The 19262-nt window shown below is 30.7% G+C and overlaps 4 protein-coding genes across 9 annotated transcripts in view; 2 read left to right on the forward strand and 2 right to left on the reverse strand.

The window, feature by feature from the left end:
- Positions 1 to 9929, forward strand: part of LOC127065301 (transcription initiation factor IIA subunit 1-like) — a 36637-nt gene extending 26708 nt beyond the window's left edge. The window contains exons 1-8 of one of the 4 annotated variants that reach the window (XM_050997437.1): positions 5563 to 5675; positions 5821 to 6002; positions 6768 to 6978; positions 7579 to 7899; positions 7971 to 8179; positions 8281 to 8436; positions 8521 to 8610; positions 8724 to 9929. In XM_050997437.1, the coding sequence (XP_050853394.1) occupies positions 5979 to 6002; positions 6768 to 6978; positions 7579 to 7899; positions 7971 to 8179; positions 8281 to 8436; positions 8521 to 8610; positions 8724 to 8831 (1119 nt within the window). In that variant the 5' untranslated portion in view covers positions 5563 to 5675; positions 5821 to 5978 and the 3' untranslated portion in view covers positions 8832 to 9929. Of the gene's footprint in view, positions 1 to 5562; positions 6062 to 6767; positions 6979 to 7578; positions 7900 to 7970; positions 8180 to 8280; positions 8437 to 8520; positions 8611 to 8723 lie in introns of those variants that run through there. The other 3 variants (XM_050997436.1, XM_050997438.1, XM_050997439.1) reach the window with 3 other exon arrangements.
- On the reverse strand, positions 974 to 4846 carry LOC127065302 (synaptogyrin). The gene is made up of 5 exons (XM_050997441.1): positions 4679 to 4846; positions 3828 to 4051; positions 3553 to 3697; positions 3121 to 3445; positions 974 to 3039 (listed from the first exon to the last, which is right to left on the reverse strand). The coding sequence occupies exons 1-4, from the start codon at positions 4778 to 4780 to the stop codon at positions 3248 to 3250; spliced, it is 669 nt and encodes a 222-aa protein (XP_050853398.1). The 5' UTR covers positions 4781 to 4846; the 3' UTR covers positions 974 to 3039; positions 3121 to 3247.
- Positions 9930 to 10198: 269 nt separating the features above from the next.
- Positions 10199 to 18696, forward strand: LOC127065296 (procollagen-lysine,2-oxoglutarate 5-dioxygenase). Its single transcript, XM_050997424.1, has 9 exons — positions 10199 to 10585; positions 12399 to 12630; positions 12708 to 13048; positions 13136 to 13589; positions 13708 to 13935; positions 17323 to 17644; positions 17744 to 17848; positions 17937 to 18083; positions 18170 to 18696. Exons 1-9 carry the CDS (start codon positions 10492 to 10494, stop codon positions 18452 to 18454), a joined length of 2208 nt encoding a protein of 735 aa, XP_050853381.1. The 5' UTR covers positions 10199 to 10491; the 3' UTR covers positions 18455 to 18696.
- LOC127065303 (immunoglobulin domain-containing protein oig-4-like) lies at positions 13385 to 16975 on the reverse strand. 3 transcript variants are annotated; one of them, XM_050997444.1, is made up of 5 exons: positions 16450 to 16975; positions 16176 to 16325; positions 14647 to 14829; positions 14408 to 14557; positions 13385 to 14322 (listed from the first exon to the last, which is right to left on the reverse strand). In XM_050997444.1, the coding sequence occupies exons 1-5, from the start codon at positions 16813 to 16815 to the stop codon at positions 14164 to 14166; spliced, it is 1008 nt and encodes a 335-aa protein (XP_050853401.1). In that variant the 5' UTR covers positions 16816 to 16975; the 3' UTR covers positions 13385 to 14163. The 3 variants fall into 3 exon arrangements, with proteins under 3 accessions (XP_050853401.1, XP_050853399.1, XP_050853400.1); XM_050997442.1 differs by lacking the exons at positions 16176 to 16325; positions 16450 to 16975 and adding an exon at positions 15025 to 15184; XM_050997443.1 differs by lacking the exons at positions 16176 to 16325; positions 16450 to 16975 and adding an exon at positions 14921 to 15088.
- Positions 18697 to 19262: the final 566 nt, after the last annotated feature.

Genomic DNA, 19262 nt, shown 5'->3' on the forward strand with positions numbered 1-19262 from the left:
TATATTATAACATTTATTTGTAATTTAATAAATATATATATATTATATATATATATATATATATATATATATATATATATATATATATATATAGATATATGATATAACGCTTGTTACAAAAACAACATATGATTATTGATATGAACAATAACAAATTGAAATTCTTAAATTAAAATACTGAATAATAAAATTCCATCCCCACAAAATATCCTAATTCTGATAAGTTGCATCAATAAATTTGATTTACCGAATATTGAATCTTTCATTCCTTTTTTCTAATCATCAAGGAACTTATTTATCGAGACAATATTGCATTGTTTGAAATAATTCATTTTATAAAAAAATAAGATTGACAATGCTGCTATTTCAAACGCATTAACTTGTGTTAAGATATTGATGTAAGATATTGTACATATGTATCTTTTAAGATATAATCGCAGCATTAAGAGTTTAATGACGCATCATTCCATATACGAATTTCATAGGAAATTTAAATAAGCTTTCATCTATGTTTACGTATATGATGATACATTGTGGAGAAACTTAAATTTTACTGTGCGTCACAAACTTTAGAAATAATATACTATAAGGAAGTAGTAATGTACATACCTCCCACATATGGTTTACTTTGTTTTTGCTCTCAAAATATTATGAAACCGCATAGCATTTATATGTAAAAAAAAGAAAACGAATCACGAAAATGATCAGAGTAAATGCAAAATATAATAATAAAAGATATGATTTACAATGTTCCTGCATTTTGTATTATTCATATAGCATAAAATGCTGGCTCGGATATATAACGATCCTAATTTTCGGTTATCTCAGGATGAATTTATGTCAGGATAATTTGTACAAACGAGTAATTCTGAATTGAACTACATCGAGCAGGCGTTATAGCGTTGTCAGGTATAATAAATTATAGTATTTCCTGTACCTCCTCCTGGAGATAAATTTCAGAAAGAGATCTAGATTGAGTGTAATGTACATTTATTACTAATTATAATGACATGGTTTGTATATAGCTATCAATATTGTTTCAATATGTAGCACAATACAAAACAGTACATTGTTTAACCATAATTGATACACATAGCCCGAATCATTGAAACAGATCTATTAACTTATATTCTATACACTTTGCAGGAGAACTTCGCACGTTTAAACACTCAAAATTCACAGAAAAATAATACTTTGTAATTCGTAAATGAATAATTTTGAAAAATACGAAGGTATAATTTCAAAATAATCATGCCGAACATAATATTAATATTACATCACTTAATAATTAAAGTAATCATTATGAATGTATAACAAACATTTTTCGACAAAAAGGAAGTCAATATTTTCGGTTGTTCCCTTTTATGGCTGCTTATTGAAATAGAACAGTAAAGTTTGTTCGCATTTTATATTACTTAAAAAGAAAATGTAGATCTTATGCTTAAGTCTAAGAAAATTTTGTACAACACAATGAAGCGATTCGATTATGAATATCTATCACCAGCATTAACAAAATCATTTGATTTACATAACAGAATTATTAACCACTTCTTATGTAGTAAATCATAAATTAGATAGCAATTGTCTCTAAACACTGAGATCTTCACAGACACATACGTCTTAAGTATTGCATCAAATGCAAGGTAACTACATTATATTTAAGTAGAATACAATAATTATTTAGTTATTGATACTATCTTAACAGACATTTTTATACCTTTACATTTTTTTAATAGACATTTCAGTAATATTTACTACAATCTGTCGAGTTCTTTTAATCTGAACTGTTATTAATGAAATAATTTATTATTTATGACTCTGAGAGTAAGAAAGAGACCATGGCATTGCACTTCCATTTATAATTTTTTGTAATTCTCTGTAACATGTTTTCAACTTGACATAGAATTTCTACTCACATTTATATAAGTGAACATTCCTACAAAAAGTAATTAGTTTGTATCTTTCGTATGTGTAAATACTTTTGAATATTTTATTATTTATTATTTGTAAAATGAAAGTATTTTAGATAAGGTTGCACTGTTCAAAGAAAAAAATATGGCGATTATAATGTACTTAAAATATAAATTTTTAGTTTCTTAGATGAAATATTTTTTTTCCATAAAAAATAATTTAAATAATTAACAATAATTGCCATTTTCCATCAAATCAATAAAGTAATTAATTTTAATAAAAAACATGTTGGGAAACCTTGGAGAATTACATATAACATATAATATAATTAGTCATAATCAAATATTAAAAAAAAAATTAGAATAATTATATCTTAAGCATATTTATTAAAGCTCTCGTAAATAACTGAGATACAATAAAAAAGAAGTCATATTAAATATGAATCTTAAAATTTATATAAGAAAAAATCTTTTTTTTTTCGAACTTGCAACCCAGGACACCAGTTGTTAAGCTATCATACATTTAGTACCATCATATTTGTAAACTGGTGACAAAGAGCAATCGCTTGTAAGTCATATGACAAATACTGCATTCACATTCTAAAATAATAATACTAAGTGCAACGACTAGTAAATTATAAATATATAGACAAAACAATAAATTACTGTACAGTATATATTCTTTTTTTTTTTTTCTATGACTTTAATAAACCATGAGCTTTCTTTCCAACATCAGATCATACCTACACATTATTAGTGTCTCACAATGCACATTATTAATATTCGCGTTTGCTATGAACACGTCACAATGTTAAAATATACATAACCTGTGCATGTGCTACTTCTTAAACATTATGGAATTACTATATTTATTCATTACAAGATTTAATATTTAATTCTGCAGTTGATGAATGGTCATCATAATTCGTACCTAGAAACTCGAATGGCATACTTTGAATGTACCTAATGTTTCTTTGTGTCATTGGGCGCATGAATAAGTATAACTTACAAGTGGTCAACAATAAGAAGCACAATGTAACAAATAACGCTTCCTCTACATTTGTCATAAAACTTGTTCTATAATTAATGCTGCCCAGCGATCTATCAGCAAATAAAGTTCTTCCCTTTTCTGTAAGAAATAAACAATAGAAGAATTACATTAGAGAGTTACATTATTTTTATATTATTAAAGAAAAGTAGGCAAAATTACCTCAGAGAAAAACAAACTAGAGAGAGCAGTGTGTTTACAGGATGGATTAACCTAATCCATTTTTCTTCGTTGGTAGTTCGCTGTGCATCTTGTGAAAATATATTTCGGTAATGACTATGGATGACATTTAATAAGCAGGGGCTTGAAAATCCCCCATTCCCCGCTGCTGTTGACCAAATGGTGGTTCTTGATAAGCAGCATCCGTAGCATCAGGATAACTTGTATATCCTGTTCCACCTACAGGATCTGCTTCGTAACTTGGAGCAAAGGCTGCATCTTGTATACCTTGTCTGAATCTTTGAAATGCAAACCAAGCACAGCCAGCCTATATGAAAATATTGTTACAAATTTTCCAAAAGATAATAAAAAACTTGACATTATTAAGTCACTCCCATTTCATGGCGAATAAAAAATCATAAATTATCCACTTACCCAAGTAAAAATGGAAAAAAACGAAAATGCAATAGCTCCTTGTACATTATTAACACCATACCCATCTGATACTGTAGTTTTATTCCATGCATTTGTCAAGTAACAGAAGCCAACAAAATATAAAAATGCCCAAAAACCCGAAAAACTGCAATAAAGTACAAATATGTGAAAGTAATGATTATAAATCAATTGAAGATTTTATTTCAAACTTTATCATTTTATAAATTTGTTGTTTTATCAACAAATTTAATAATTCTACTAAATAACTAGCTTACCCAAGATCTAAGAGGACAAAATGTTTACGAGTTTTTACAGAGGACATTTGTTCGAACAAGTATTCGCCAGCAAGAAAACCAATACTGGCTAAAAATGCTATAACACCTATACCAATGCCATAATTACAGGCATTATTGTCTTCATTATAAAGACAAACCTCTTTGTCTTGTTTTGTAACATAGCCCTTGCTGCTTATACATCCAAATACTATTATTGCAAAGAGCTGAAATTCATTAAACTTTCTTCATTAAATTTATCTTTTTCTTAACTTCTTTTTTATTAAAATATTTAAAAAAGATTAATGATCTTCAAATATATATACATGTAATATGAGTCCAACTAGTTCAAGATATAAGGTGGGTAACATATTATTACATATATTTCTTCTATATATCAGACTAATAAAACAAAATGGGATAAAATCGATAAAAAGACATCGTATATAGATATGATATTATTGCAAGATAAAATCGATGTAACGAGCATTAAGAAGTCAAGAATTTCGATTTAGTCGATAATGTACATGAGCGCACTTGGAACAAAAATCTGCGTACTAAAAGAAACGTTTAAGAATATGATCTCATCAAACATGATTATAATCGATATTTGAAAAGAATTAAATCAATCGAAGTTGTAACGGATTTGAATTCCAAATCTCATAGAATCCCGTATTATGGGGCGTACTGCTTGAATTCGCGAAAAATCAATAGAACCCCATCATAGGTAGGGGTGGGGGCTCAAGTTCTTTTAAAATCAATGTATTTACCATCTCAAATTTAGCTCAATGTATCAAGATATAGGATAGGAAACATTTAGGAAAATTAAAGTTTGTTATAACGCGTGAACTTACCAAGCATAGTGCCCTTAAAATAACTAGAGGCCTTTGAACGAATGCGATCGGATCAAAAGGCGCTCCTGCCTTTCCTCCACCGTACGCTCCACCGCCGTCCATCTTAATGCAACTGAGGTAAAATTTCAAAGCTTTCGAAGAAAGGCACCACGCACGCGCTACACAACACTCGTCCTCTTGCGCAGCATTTTATTAAACCACAATTGTAAACTCTCCAAGTCATATGTATGCTAACTAAATAATCAAACATAAATACTTAACGCAAGAGAGAGAGAAGTGACGGAAATAAAACATAACTTTTACAAGCTACATTACTTGTTTTGTATGCAATTAATTTGATAAGAAAATAATTACAAGCAAAATTTTAATAAAAATAAAACTGCCCCCTTTGTATCATAGTACGTTGATTTACATGTAATTTTTTCAAGAATTACATATCTATATAATTCAGAAACAATGTTCTATTTAAATAGTGATTGGTTAATTTTTTTCCTTTAATATTCACCAATCATTATATGATATTATATTGAACTTACATCTGATTGGTTGTAACAGCAATGGCGTCTGCTCATTCATTAATGCCAACCTGACGAATGCTTGTACACACCTTGATATGACTATCGATCTCCTAATGTTTAAAACATTTTCTATTATAAGATTTAATTAAATTATAAAAATTTTACTTTATATGGGATATAAATAATTATTGCTTTAAACGACACATATAAAAGAACTTATAAAAACATGCAGAAATGAAATGAATTTTTCGATGATGGCGCCACAAAAAATTTAAATAACTTGCATTATTGAACACTTAATTGTTTCCGTTATAGGCTTATTTTATAAACTATATTTTTATTTATTATATTAAAAAAATATATTTTTTTCACATATGTATAAATATGATGTAGTTAATGACGTAATATAATAGAAACGTATTAGTCGAAGTAAAGCTTTTGCCACGTGTCAAATTGCGTCTATATTATCGGCCGATAAAGTATCTTTGATCGTTATACGTCGATAAATTAATAATTATTTAAATATAATTAAATTTTTTTAAATATATATTTTTTATTTGTTATATTAATAGATAAATTCTTTAAATTGAACAAATTAAGCTTTTTGTCAAACGTGATTTGCAGTTGTGTCGACCACTACGGTCACATTAAGGTGGAATGGGAGACGTTGAGAAAGTATAAAAGAGCACGGAGCGATGCAACAGTCCGGCTTCTGAGGGCACCGTCAAATTGGGATTATTGGTATTGTTTTTCGCCTGATTGACAATACGAATTATCCTGCAATGGCCCTCAGTCAAACCAGCGTGGTGAGTAAAGGAGAAAACTATGGCAACTCCACAGAAATATGACTATGATAATAAAACGTGTACGTGTTAGTTCTAAAAAATAATTTGACACGGTTATGCGAAGCCACGTTGTAAAGGAATAAATTATTCACGTTGTCAATATACTTGTCAACTAATTTGAGAAATCCTTTCCAGTTTAATACTTTATTAAATGTTTTTATCATTTGATTGTAATGTTTACGTTAATCATATTTTTTACGTTGTTATGAACATACGAAACATTCGTCATGTAAATTATTTTATTCTTGTAATGACTTTGAAATATATTTAACCTTTATCTTCATAATTCAAAATTGTTAATCTTTGTTATATAAAAGAATATAATGTTTAATATATACGTTATCAAATATTTAATAGGTTAAGATGTTGGTTATAAATTTGTATGTAGATTCCAAATTAATAATGTTCACATTATGTAAATTAGATTAAAAAGCATATGATTTGAACATTTTTCTGATATAAATGATCATAATTAGACACAAAAGAAATACATATTTATTTTATATTTGTTATAAATATAAAGTTTTATATTTTTTCTAAAAACATATAGAGTGTACAGAATATATAATTCAATGTCTTTATTCGTTTCTTGTTCAAAACTCCGTTAATTTCATTTATTGAAATTGATGCATTAATTGAAACTTATGTTATAATTTTTAATGCTACAATAACAAAATACTTTATTGATAATTATTATATTTTATTATTTTAAAATATTATTTACAGCTGAAACTATACAACACTGTGATAGAAGATGTAATAGCAGGAGTACGTGAATCATTTATAGATGAAGGTGTAGACGAACAAGTACTATTAGAACTTAAACAAATATGGGAAACGAAATTAATGTCAAGTAAAGCAGTGGAATTAAATCCAGAACCACCAGAACCTCAAGTTCCTCAGCTAAACACACATAAATCTGTCCCTGGTAATAAAGGTATGTATGTAATAAGTGTAAAGTACAGTTTTTTTATATGACTATTCTCGCAAAAAAAAATAACTTTTAAAATCTGTTTGATACGTTTATACTTACTTGAAAATTTTAACTGCTTCTTATGTTTATGTTTATGAACATTTGAAATGTTATTATCTACTTCTTCTTGTGGCTGTTATGTTAGTTTGGTTTATTAAATATTTATTTTTGAAGATTTCATAAATAACAATAGATACTATATATTAATTTTTTAAAAATTAATTTTATTACTGTAGAAATTGTTCAAAATTTCGATCATGGTATTTTTTATGTAATTATGTTTTTTCAACTAAATTATTATACACTTTTTGTAATGTACTGTGATCATTTTGTACTTCTTCAAATGCCAAAATAATATTTTAAAAGTTACCTTTTTCTAAAACACAGCCTCATATGTAAAAACTGTATTATACATTTACGATTTATTTTTTTATGAAAAATCATTTAGTGCTCAATTGTAACACTGTTACCACAACACTGTACATAAGATAAAATTATATCATGCAATGTACCTTTAGTATTTTTTATATGTATGTAATGATTTTTTTATAACTGTTAATATAGGAAATCATTTTGTGCAACAAACATCTGTTTCTAATGCAGTATCTCAACAAGCGCAGCAACAACAATCTACACCCCAACAATCACAATCACAACAGCAACATCAACAGCCACAACAGTCACAACAGCAACAACAGCAAACATCACATTCTTCAAGTACAACCTTACAACATTCAAATGCACCAGTGCAACAAGTAGTGACTACTCCACCTGCAGTACTTGACAGACAAGTGCCAATTCAAATTACTTTACCTCCACAACCTGGTGCACGTGATTCTCAACAACGTGTATTAACTATACAAGTTCCTGCATCTGCGATTCAAAGTATATAAATTTCATTTCATTATTATATTTTTATATTTTTCTAGAAACTGAAATAAATTATTGTGTTGAAGGCAATCAACTCCACACTATTTTAACGGGCCCTGTAATTAGTGCTGCAATGGGTTTGCCAGCAGACGTAGCTGGAACGTTATTACAACAGCATGTAAATTCTACTCTTCAAGGCCATCCTTCATTGTCATCAATTCAAGTTAATCAACCCTTACAGGTTGTAACACAAAATACAAATAACGTCGTTACGCAACGTTCTGTTCAAGGACAAGTAAGTACAATTTCCAAATTACAAATATTTACAAAATGTTTTAAATATTATTATAATGCATAAGTATGAAAATATATTATTAGTAACTTTTCTCGTTTTAGCAAAATAATATAGCCCAGTTAGATGGACCTTTAGGAGCATTAGGTGATTCGTCTGATGAAGATGAAGAAGAAGAAGAAGAGGATAATGACGACGATGATGAAGATCTCGATGATAAGGAAGAAGAAGAAAATGATGAGGCGACTGCACGAGAAGAAGTTCGTAAAAGAATTATTATAAAATTAGAAGTAGCTAAAAATCATACTTGTATAATATTAATACTTGTATTTCTTCACATGCAGGAACCATTAAATTCTGAAGATGATGTTACAGATGATGATCCAGCTGATCTATTTGATACAGATAATGTAGTGGTTTGTCAATATGATAAAGTAAGTTCTTAAATTTAATTAAAAAAAGAAGAAGAATCTGTTTAAACATTTTAACGTAAAACATTATGATAGGAACATTTATGCACGATGCATACAAATATTTTACTTTTCAGATCACAAGGAGTAGAAATAAATGGAAATTCTATCTTAAGGATGGCATAATGAACTTAAGTGGAAAAGATTATGTGTTTCAAAAAGCAAACGGAGATGCTGAATGGTAGATTTGAAAATGATGTGAATATTGTGTTGTCTGATTTTATTTTTAACAAACTATATACAAGGGCAGCTCGGTAATGTGTTCACGTGATGTTGCGTTTGATGGACAACATTAAGCTGTAGCGATTTCTATAATGAGGCAGTAAACCACATAATAATACTACTATACAGAAAAGTAAAGTGAGAAATTCTTGGGAAAAAATATATATATTATATCTTCTGTATTTTAGTATCCTAATAATCGATAAAGTTTATATAATGTGATTTTTTTTTATTTTATTCATTTGAGAGATTATAATTAATTTTAACACTATCTTCTATTGCTTCTTATAAATCCATCAAAATAACATATTAATTTATTAATGGTAATAGTCCTCATAAAGAAAGTTACAGCAGCTGTTCTTATATCGTTTTACAACACAAACATTATTGGTAAAACAGTAATGTATTTAGTGAAATAATTTAGTTTATATTACTAGTTGTGTCAATGATCATTGCATCGAGAATTTTAATTATAAATATTCTTGCTGCTTTATGTCTTTAGGATCTATTATTATGAACTTTTACACACATACAATAATAATTGTAAATAAAGTAAAGGGATGCCACTTATAAAACATATGTGATGCTTTTGAAAATAAATGTGTCTTATACTGTTATTAGAGTTAACAGAACCATTATCATTACGAAATTATTATCAAATTATTAAATTGTATTCGATTGATCATCGATTGAATGTCGGTAACGATATATAACGATAATCGATCAATCGAATATGTTGGTAATGACGCGCGCGCGATAGTGCATTTCGAACGGAAGCGGACGACATGCACCCTCGAATGTATATACCGAGTTACGGCCTCGGAACGAAACGCATCCTGTCACAACAAAATAACGGCGAACGGCAAGCAGCGAGAAGAAAACCATAATAAAGGCACGACGTTCCCATAATTGCCTGAGACGTTTAATGGTCGTATTAAACCGGTTTCGAGCGCGTAACGATTACGGTTAACCTCACTTTTCGAGTGACATCTTTGACAGTGATAGAAGGGGGCTGACAGAAAGAAGAACAGAAGAAAGAAAGAGACAACGGAGAAAAAAGATGCTATCAACGTATATTACAAGAAAAATGAAAAATAATGAAAACAGGAAAGGAAAAAGAAAGTCGAGTTAATACGTTTCATCGAAAAGAAAATCATAACGTTCTTTTTAAAGCAGAAGGAATATCGTCAAAATGTTGCATCAGGCGAGTAATCGTGATACCATGAATGAGAAGTTAATGCGCGCGCGAGACATTTCTCGGGGATGTTAAACGGTATCCCTACGCCGTGTTTTCTACGCGGGATGAAAAAGATATATCTGTATAAAGCCTAACGTCCTCTTCACGGATAGTAGTTTGCCTCCGAAAAGTGTGGGAGTAAGAGTAGTACAGAGAAACAGGGAGAGAGAAAGAGAGAGAGAGAGAGAAGGAACCCGGTCTTTCGGTCCTTCGAAGCATTTAACGCGATTCTCTCAGTCGAAGACAGCAATCGAAAGTGTGAGCTCGAGTTGTGTATCGTTGATTTCGTTATCGCGATCTAAACGTCGCGTGACGATTACCTAAAAGGGTCAAACAGGTAGAGTCGACGATTTTCTTCGTGATTACATCGATCTGCCATTTCGAAAATGCAGATCAAAAGAATCGGATGGTGTTTGATTTGGAGCATTTTTTTAACCTACCACGTGGGCAGCGAGAACACGGACTCGTCGGAATCAAATGGTAAACTCATCTTTTTTGTTTACATTATCGAATTCATTCCCTCCTTCTCGTTCAAAATCTCACCTTTAAAACATTATCATTTGTTTTCTCCTTCTTTTTTATAATTCTCATTTGAATTTTTTTTTATTAATTGTCATTCCTTTCTATACTTGTTCATGTTTTATATATATATATATTTTCCTTCTTTTTTTTCGTTAACTGTTTATTGAAACATAAGTAATTATAAATTATTTATTATTATGTAAATTTTTAAATTTTACTTTTACATTAAATTGTCCGTATAAAATTTATATTAAAATTTTATACTTTCTCGAAAGAAAAGGAATTTTATATTACGTATATCTTGTAAATTTGCATAATTATGTTTACTTTTCGATAAACGATTAAAAATTATAATCGAAAATTTCTCTCTCGATTAAAATAATGTCACGGTTCATTTAATAAGGAAAATTTAGCGAAAGTGACAAGAAGAAATAAGGAACTAAGTACCATTCACTTTTTCTACTTCTCGAAGCAATGCTATAATCTCTGTAACCGCAAACAACTTTGGAAAGAGACGAAAGTTCTCTCAATTATGTAATGTCTCGATTGGTCATAAATTACTTGTAAAAAGCACCGAGTATTGAAGTAAAATCTCTCGTCAATTGTCTTTTTTTCTATTGATCTATTGTTACGCTTTCGAAAGATTATCGCGCGATCGGAACCAATTGTTGTCTTTTTTTACAGTTACATTTCAATATAAAAGACTCTCTCTTTTTCTTTTTATTTTTTTCAATCATCAAGTATAATTTCATGTTTCTGATAGAAATCTAATAAAATAAAACATCAAATTTTAACGTATCAACGAGCAATATAGTTTCATCGTAGTTACATCGTTAATTGGCTCAACGAGATCAACCTATTTTGCCTTAACTTAGTTGTCCAAACATTTCCATTTATAAATCATCTCGCTGTAAACATATTTTATTATATATATATTTGAAAATATTCTTTTCTCTAATCAACTCGTTGTATTTTTGTCATTTTATAACCGGAAATGATATTGCTCGTTTCGAAAGGGTATACGTGACTTTGGAAACGTAAGATTATAAGAGGCCATCGTCATGTAGATCAAAAATATATTTAGTTTTTTCATCTTTCGTGTTATTGTTTTATATTAATAAAAAAAGAAGGAAAAAAGAAATAATAATAATATAGATAATGAGGAAAAAAGCGAGTTCATCAACGGAGAAAGAATTTCATTGTCGGTAAGTTTATCTTTTCGGTCTCGATGACTGTTTCAAACGCGTGGGCTGGTTACAATGGCTGGATCATAATGAGCGCATACTACTGAAATACATACTATTCCGTGATACGTGCATAGTAAAAAGTAGCGCTGTTATATGTCATCGATAGGAATGTATTCTTCCGCGGTATAATTGCCATTGAAGAGGAGGAAATCATGTCTGCTATGTACACCGTTCATTCTGTAGTTAATAATTTAATCGAATGTAAAAGAAATAATAAGAAAAAAGAGAGAAATACAGACAAAAAAGAAAAACAGACAAATTTTGGTTCGATCGATCACGAATTAAAGAAGTGTGCGTGATGCATAAATATTGTAGATTTCTCGAGACCATAAGCAGAGAACGCGTTTATCACTACGCATTCGCTGAACGTACTGCGGTTTTTTCGTAATGGGCACTGCTTTACGATCGGTAACTGACGTCATCGTTCAAACAGAGCATCAATCATGTTGATTTTATAAATCGAGGACTTTCATAAATGCTATTGCATATATGTATGTATAAATATTTAATTTTTATTATTCCAGATATTCTACTTTTCACTGTTGCCTCAAATGAGACTGATGGTTTCAAGAGATATATTCGATCCACGGAGGTCTACGGATTTCGTGACCGCGTACGGGTTCTTGGTTTAGGAAAGGAATGGAGAGGGGGTAATGTTAAAACCAGTCGAGGTGGTGGATATAAGATAAATCTCTTCAAAGATGCATTAAAGAAGTATCATGATGATAAGGAGAGAATCGTCATCTTTACGGACAGGTAGAATAATTAGATAAATGACGAATTATATCACGACGAATGATGTAAATTATATCGATATCTATCTATCCTCTCAGTTATGACGTTATATTCCTAACTCCGCTTTCCGAAATCATCGAGAAATTTAAAGAAACCGAAGCACGAATACTCTTCTCAGCGGAAGGTTCCTGTTGGCCAGATCGGAGTTTAGCTTCAAAATATCCACACGTAACAGGGGGAAAGCGTTATTTAAACTCCGGTGGTTTTATGGGCTACGCCTTCGACATTTTTGCCATTTTAAACACTGCTACGCTCGAAGACCATGAAGACGATCAACTGTTTTATACGAACATTTATCTCGATGAAGAATTGAGAGAAAAGCACAAAATTAAACTCGATCATAAGTCTGAAATATTCCAAAATCTTTATGGTGCAGTAGGTATGTGAGTTCGAATGAATATTTATTTTAGATGGCGTTGAGTGATGCCTCGTTGGTATTTATATACTTTCGCTCTCACATTTTTAGCCGACGTCGAATTGATATTCAAGGGGCAAGAGGCTTATCTTCAAAACACAGTGTACAATACAATACCTTTGATAGTACATGGTAATGGTTACAGTAAGCTAGCTCTGAACTCTTTAGGAAATTATTTGGCACGTGCCTGGAGTCCTGAAGAAGGATGTTTGAATTGTTGGGACGATGTGATCGAATTGGATGTTAAAAAACCTGATGCATTTCCAATTATTTTGGTCGCATTGTTCGTAGATATACCAGTACCATTTTTAGAAGAATTTTTATTATCCGTTTATCGACAGACCTATCCAAAATCTAAATTGCATCTTTTCATTCACAATAATGTTCCTTATCACGAGCAGACAATACAAGAATTTATCGATACTATTGGAGAAGAATATTTGAGCGTCAAACAAATTTTTCCGAGCGATGATATAGATGAAGTCCATGCGAGAAATTTGGCAATGTATGAATCACATAATCGATTTAATGTGTGTGTGTGTGTGTGTCTGCGTGTCTCTCTGTATGTATGCATAGATTCATCTTTTTAAGATTAACATAATATTCAAGAAATTCTTACACAGGGATTACTGCTTATTGAAAGACTGTACTGGATACTTTTCGGTCGATGCTATTGCCCATCTTGATAATGAACATGCCTTGAAATTATTGGTCGAACAACAAAGAAATATCGTCGCTCCCTTGCTTGTTAGACCGTACAAAGCATGGAGTAATTTTTGGGGTGCTATTACGGACGATGGATTCTATGCTCGTAGCTTTGACTACATGGAAATTGTTAAAAATGAACGTAGGTGAGTAATATCTTCCTATGAATCAAAATAATATTTCCATTGAGTTATGTGACTGTTCAATTTTCATAGAACAAATTCTTTTTTGTTTCTTTTTTTTTTTCTTTTATTACGTCTCAATGTATAACACGCTAGATTTATTTGTTGTCTCTCACGTTAATCACTTCGATATGTTTTTCATCTAATAAAAAATCAATCTATGGTTACCTCTTTAGAGCGTTACGTTCAATTTTAATCGAAAGCGATGGAAAAGTCAGTTTTGAATGATCTCCGGTCAATGCTGTACATATTGTCGGCGGTACATTCATAGATACCTGCATCCATCTGAGTAGCAGGATCGATCTCGAGTTTAGATTTGACTTTATCGGGACCGACTTGCCATTCGTGTACCTATTGTTAAAAGAAAGTTAGATCGATAATAAGGATAAAGATCATTATTAATTGAAAATGAAATGATCTATTGAATTTTACTGACGTGCAGATAAAGATGACTGTAAATCTCGGTTCCATCTTTGAACCATGTAATATGCGGTCTCGGTGTACCACGTGCAACACACAAAAAAGCTATTTTGTGTCCCAATACGTATTCTAAATCAAAATGAGAGGCTAGTAATATCTTGGCTCCCTGAAAAGGAAAGTTAATAGTTAATAAAAAATATATAATAATCGATTATAAAAAGTACTTCTTCGTTTTATAAAATTTTTTATACTTACATTGTCGTTGTTGTAATATTGATCACTTTCCGTATCACGATACTTTCCAGTGATAGGTAGACCTATCTGTACGCGAGACTTACTTCTAGCTCTGGCTCGACCTCTTCTGCCAAAACTTTCGCGAGAATTTAACAATAAAATAGTCAATAAAATGATCAAGAATGTAGCGTATCGCATGGTGCTCTGTAAAAATGTAATTTTTCGTCATTATCACAATGATCTCTAAGCCATCACATGAAAAACAAAAAAATTATTAATCAACGTTTAAACGTACATCTTTAATAATTACAAGCTGAATTAAGTTGACCGAGTCATCTGAGTAAGTGAAACTTTTTGGAAATAGCGTAACGTTTGCACGGACTTGTCAAACTTACTCACCGTATGCAAATAACGTTCGACGATCACACGGAACTCCGATGTAACTGACAGCCACCTACTCATTACTCCCCTAGTGTCCTCTCCTATCTATTATGGAACTTGCAGCAGATACTGTTAGCTCTCATGTGTTTCATATATATATATATATATATATATATATATTAAATGTTTTTTTCTTCATTTTATTCGCAACATTTAATACGTCCAAAGTTTTTCATAAGTGGGAATGCATTGATTTAATCGATTTGCATTGATTTAAGAAAAATATCGATAAAAAAAATACTAAAGTTAAATACATATTGTAATAATTGTATACTTTCATAGAAAATTTAATGTTCATCGAAAATATCCTTAATCTTCGTTTCTTTTTCTTTTTCTTTTTTTTTTTTGGAATTCCAACAGCTTAACCCGCTTTATTTCATTTTTTATTATAATACAGAATTCGTACTATATTTATCAATTCGATTCGTTCCTCGATATATTTTATACCTCACTTTACAAATTTATAACCCTTGTGGAAGTCAATCATGTCCTAATGAAAAAGAGCTAGGGGACATCTGAATTTGCATTTATATCGTTATATGGTGAAAAATGTTAACGGTAAGAGTACTTGAACTCTATCATCTAATAAACTTTGACATTGTATTTTTAAAATGATATGCTTTTGATTATCAAGATGAATAAGATCAATTTATCATACTGTCCAATACTAAAATACATTATAATAAGATAATAGAATTCTTTTTTTTATTTATTTATTTATTAAAGAAAAAAGAAAACAGATTGAAAAGGGGTTGTCAGTGACATCTTTTCATATGTGTCAGTCTTACATTTCATGCTACAATAACATCATTATATGTGCATGTTAAGTTTCTATCAAATTCGAACAATATTTTTCGATTATTACAAAAGTTATTAAAAAGTTTAAATTAATTAATATGATATCATAACGTAGTCTGTTCTGAAACTACGACGATCAACAGCATATTGATTATCAGCTTGACATTCGTAATAGCCAGCATCTTTTTGCGTGGCAGGATCGATTTCCATCTTTGATTTTATTGTATCATTCCCAACCGGCCATTCGTGTACCTAGAAATCATTAGAATAATTTCTATTTGAATGAAAAAGAAAAGAAAATTCCTACTCACTTGAAAAAATTTGTGATGGTAAAGTTCTATACCATCTTTAAGCCAGGTAATCTCAGGTCTTGGATATCCCGTGGCCATACAGAAAAAAGTGATCTTTCTTCCTAACATATAATCCAATTCAAAGTGAGAAGCCTTGACAATTTTTGCACCCTGAACAACAGAATCGTCCGTCAGAAATATTCTTTCTCTCTCTTTCTCTCTTTCTCTTTTTTTTTCTCTCTTTCTCTCTTTCTCTCTTTCTCTTTCTCCTCATATGTGTCAATATCGAACTCACATCTTTGTTCTCGTAATAGCGAACACTTGCAGAGTTTCGATGTGACATAGGTATAGCCGAAGATCCGTACATTCTTCTTCCGCCACGATTTCTACCAGCCCCACGAGGGCCTCCACCCTTCGCTGCATTCGCACTCACCACCAAAGCTGCTAACAGCAACAATGAGAGAAATCTGCATCTGGTCATTTGATCTAAAATCGAAACGATCTTTCGTACATCTTCTTTATTAACTTGCTGAGGTTTGACGACCAATCGCAAATGACTTTTTATTGATAAGATATTTTTCTTTTCGTGTTCATTTATATTTTTTTTATTTTCTTCTCGAGACACACAACTTTTCGAGCTTCTATTTTTCCCGTCAAACATGTACGATGAGCTTCGATCTACTATCGATTATGTCAGGAATATCATTATGTCCTCTTACCGAGCATTCAAAGAACAACTTCTGCTCACTATTGGAAAAGCAAAACTCTGGGATCAGATCCGCCGGACCCTACAGCCTAAAATACAAATGGTCCACGTACGATGGGCACGCAGCTACCAGTGACAGAGTTATGAATCTCAATTGGATAATTATGCATAACCCATTGTCAGTATGCTCATCAAGCAATCAGAGTAGCAGAGTGACTACGGTACAAAACATTTAAACGATGACCTCTGAAAAACAACACATTGATCTATATTACTCAAATAACAAACAACCCTGCAGGGTACTTAACGTATGATGTAAAGCTTTTCTAGAGATGACAGAGCACTTTCAAAGCAATCTTTCATATATTTTCTTCTTTTCTTCTTCTAAAGATCGTCATTCTACGAATATCAAAAAAACCTTTAATGATCTACAATATAATGATACGAATTTATATTTTCCAGGGGTTTGTGGAATGTACCATTCATTAGTAATTGTTATTTGATCAATGCCACACTCATAAAGAACAAGGCAACACGTCCTTCCTATTCGGTCGACGATTTGGATCCAGACATGGCTTTTGCATATATCAACAGAGAACGTTACATTCACATGTATGTTAGTAACAGATTAGATTTTGGACATTTGGTTGATCCAGATACCTACAATATCAAATTAACGCATCCAGATTTCTATCAAATATTAGATAATAAGTTCGATTGGGAGAAAAGATACATACACGAAAATTATAGTCTGAATTTTCATCCGAATCATCAATCCCAACAGGCATGTATAACAGATATTATTTTCACTCGTTCCTTATATAAATTGACCATCGATATTTTTAACGTCCATCATATCTTCTACTTCTTCTTCGTCTTTTAGCCGTGTCCAGATGTTTATTGGTTCCCTATTGCTAATAGACGATTTACTAAAGAGCTGATCAATGTTGTAGAAACGTATGGTCATTGGTCCGACGGTACAAACCATGTGAGTTTTCCTGTGATCAAACAAATTATTAAAAAATAAACAAACAAAGAATGAAAAGAAAAATCATAAATAATAAACTTTTTTATAGGATCCAAGATTATCAGGTGGTTATGAGAATGTACCAACTCGCGATATACATATGAATCAAATTAACTTTGAACCACAATGGTTGTACTTTTTAAAAGAGTATGTTAGACCCTTACAGGAGTTAGTATTCACGGGATATTATCACGATGTAAGATTACATATCATTTTATTAGTGATAGGTAGACCATATCATGAAATGGTTTAAATATTTTTTTTTTTTTTTTTTTTTAATAGCCACCACGCGCCATAATGAATTTCGTTGTTCGATATCGACCAGACGAACAACCATCGTTAAGGCCGCATCATGATAGTTCGACGTATACAATTAATATTGCTCTTAACGAAGTTGGAGTCGACTATGAAGGCGGTGGATGTAGATTCATCCGATATAACTGTTCGGTTACCGATACGAAACCTGGATGGATGTTAATGCATCCTGGAAGACTGACACATTATCATGAAGGATTGAAAGTAACCAAGGGTACTCGTTATATAATGATTTCTTTTGTTGATCCATGACAAGTTTAAAAGAAGAAAACTATAAGTTCCATTTAGGTTTGTATAAGTATATCAATTAAATGTGTTCTTTTAACGTTGAATTGACGATACAGTGATACAAAATCGTCCATGTATTATTTTTATAATGTGTTGTACCATAATTGTAAATGCACATACTTCATTCATGACAATGTTGACTGAATGTTTATACAGATTAATGCAAATCGTAAATGCAATATTGTAATATATAATGCTAAATTGTTTATTTTTTTTTTTTTTTTAATAATATACCTTGTATTATATTTGATTTTTGTATTAACAAAAATCAGAAGAACCAATAGCTATAAAAATTTATTCCGAAAACGTATTTTCTATTTCTCGCGATACAAATATTTAGAAAGCTCCATGTCACAACATTATTCAGCCATAAAATCTATAGTTGATGGATAGCGAAGTATATATGAAAATATGAAATTTTGCTAGGAACATTCGTAGGAAAAATAAGTTGATTAATATCACCGAGTAGCAAATTGTTAAAAATCGGTTTAATTATATTTCTGCACATTTATTTACATAGTAAAAAAAGTGCTTCTTTTAAAATATAAACAAAACATATATAATGCAATGGCCCATTAAATTCATCTTAATTTCTTATTTCTTTTTATCAAGGTAAGTACATTTTGAAGTAACTGGATTATATCAAATAATATTATAGTGCAAATACTGAAGAATTTTTTAAATTTATAGTACTTTCATCATATATTGCAGCATGGTATCTGTCAAATTTACATTTAGTAAACTTCTGTATTTATTATCTTTTTACACCGTT

Source organism: Vespula vulgaris, chromosome 7 (assembly GCF_905475345.1).
Source record: "Vespula vulgaris chromosome 7, iyVesVulg1.1, whole genome shotgun sequence".
NCBI lineage: Eukaryota > Metazoa > Arthropoda > Insecta > Hymenoptera > Vespidae > Vespula > Vespula vulgaris.

Coding starts and splice junctions, on each gene's coding strand:
- LOC127065302 (XM_050997441.1), bottom strand. CDS start 4,780: ATGGACGGCGGTGGAGCGTACGGTGGAGGAAAGGCAGGAGCGCCTTTT. Junction 4,052..4,678: donor TTTTAAGGGCACTATGCTTG/GTAAGTTCACGC, acceptor AATGAATTTCAG/CTCTTTGCAATAATAGTATT. Junction 3,698..3,827: donor TTTGTCCTCTTAGATCTTGG/GTAAGCTAGTTA, acceptor ACTTTATTGCAG/TTTTTCGGGTTTTTGGGCAT.
- LOC127065296 (XM_050997424.1), top strand. CDS start 10,492: ATGCAGATCAAAAGAATCGGATGGTGTTTGATTTGGAGCATTTTTTTA. Junction 10,586..12,398: donor GGACTCGTCGGAATCAAATG/GTAAACTCATCT, acceptor TTATTATTCCAG/ATATTCTACTTTTCACTGTT. Junction 12,631..12,707: donor ATCGTCATCTTTACGGACAG/GTAGAATAATTA, acceptor CTATCCTCTCAG/TTATGACGTTATATTCCTAA.
- LOC127065303 (XM_050997444.1), bottom strand. CDS start 16,815: ATGTTTGACGGGAAAAATAGAAGCTCGAAAAGTTGTGTGTCTCGAGAA. Junction 14,830..16,175: donor ACCATCACAAATTTTTTCAA/GTGAGTAGGAAT, acceptor ACATTTTTACAG/AGCACCATGCGATACGCTAC. Junction 14,558..14,646: donor AATATTACAACAACGACAAT/GTAAGTATAAAA, acceptor TTTCCTTTTCAG/GGAGCCAAGATATTACTAGC.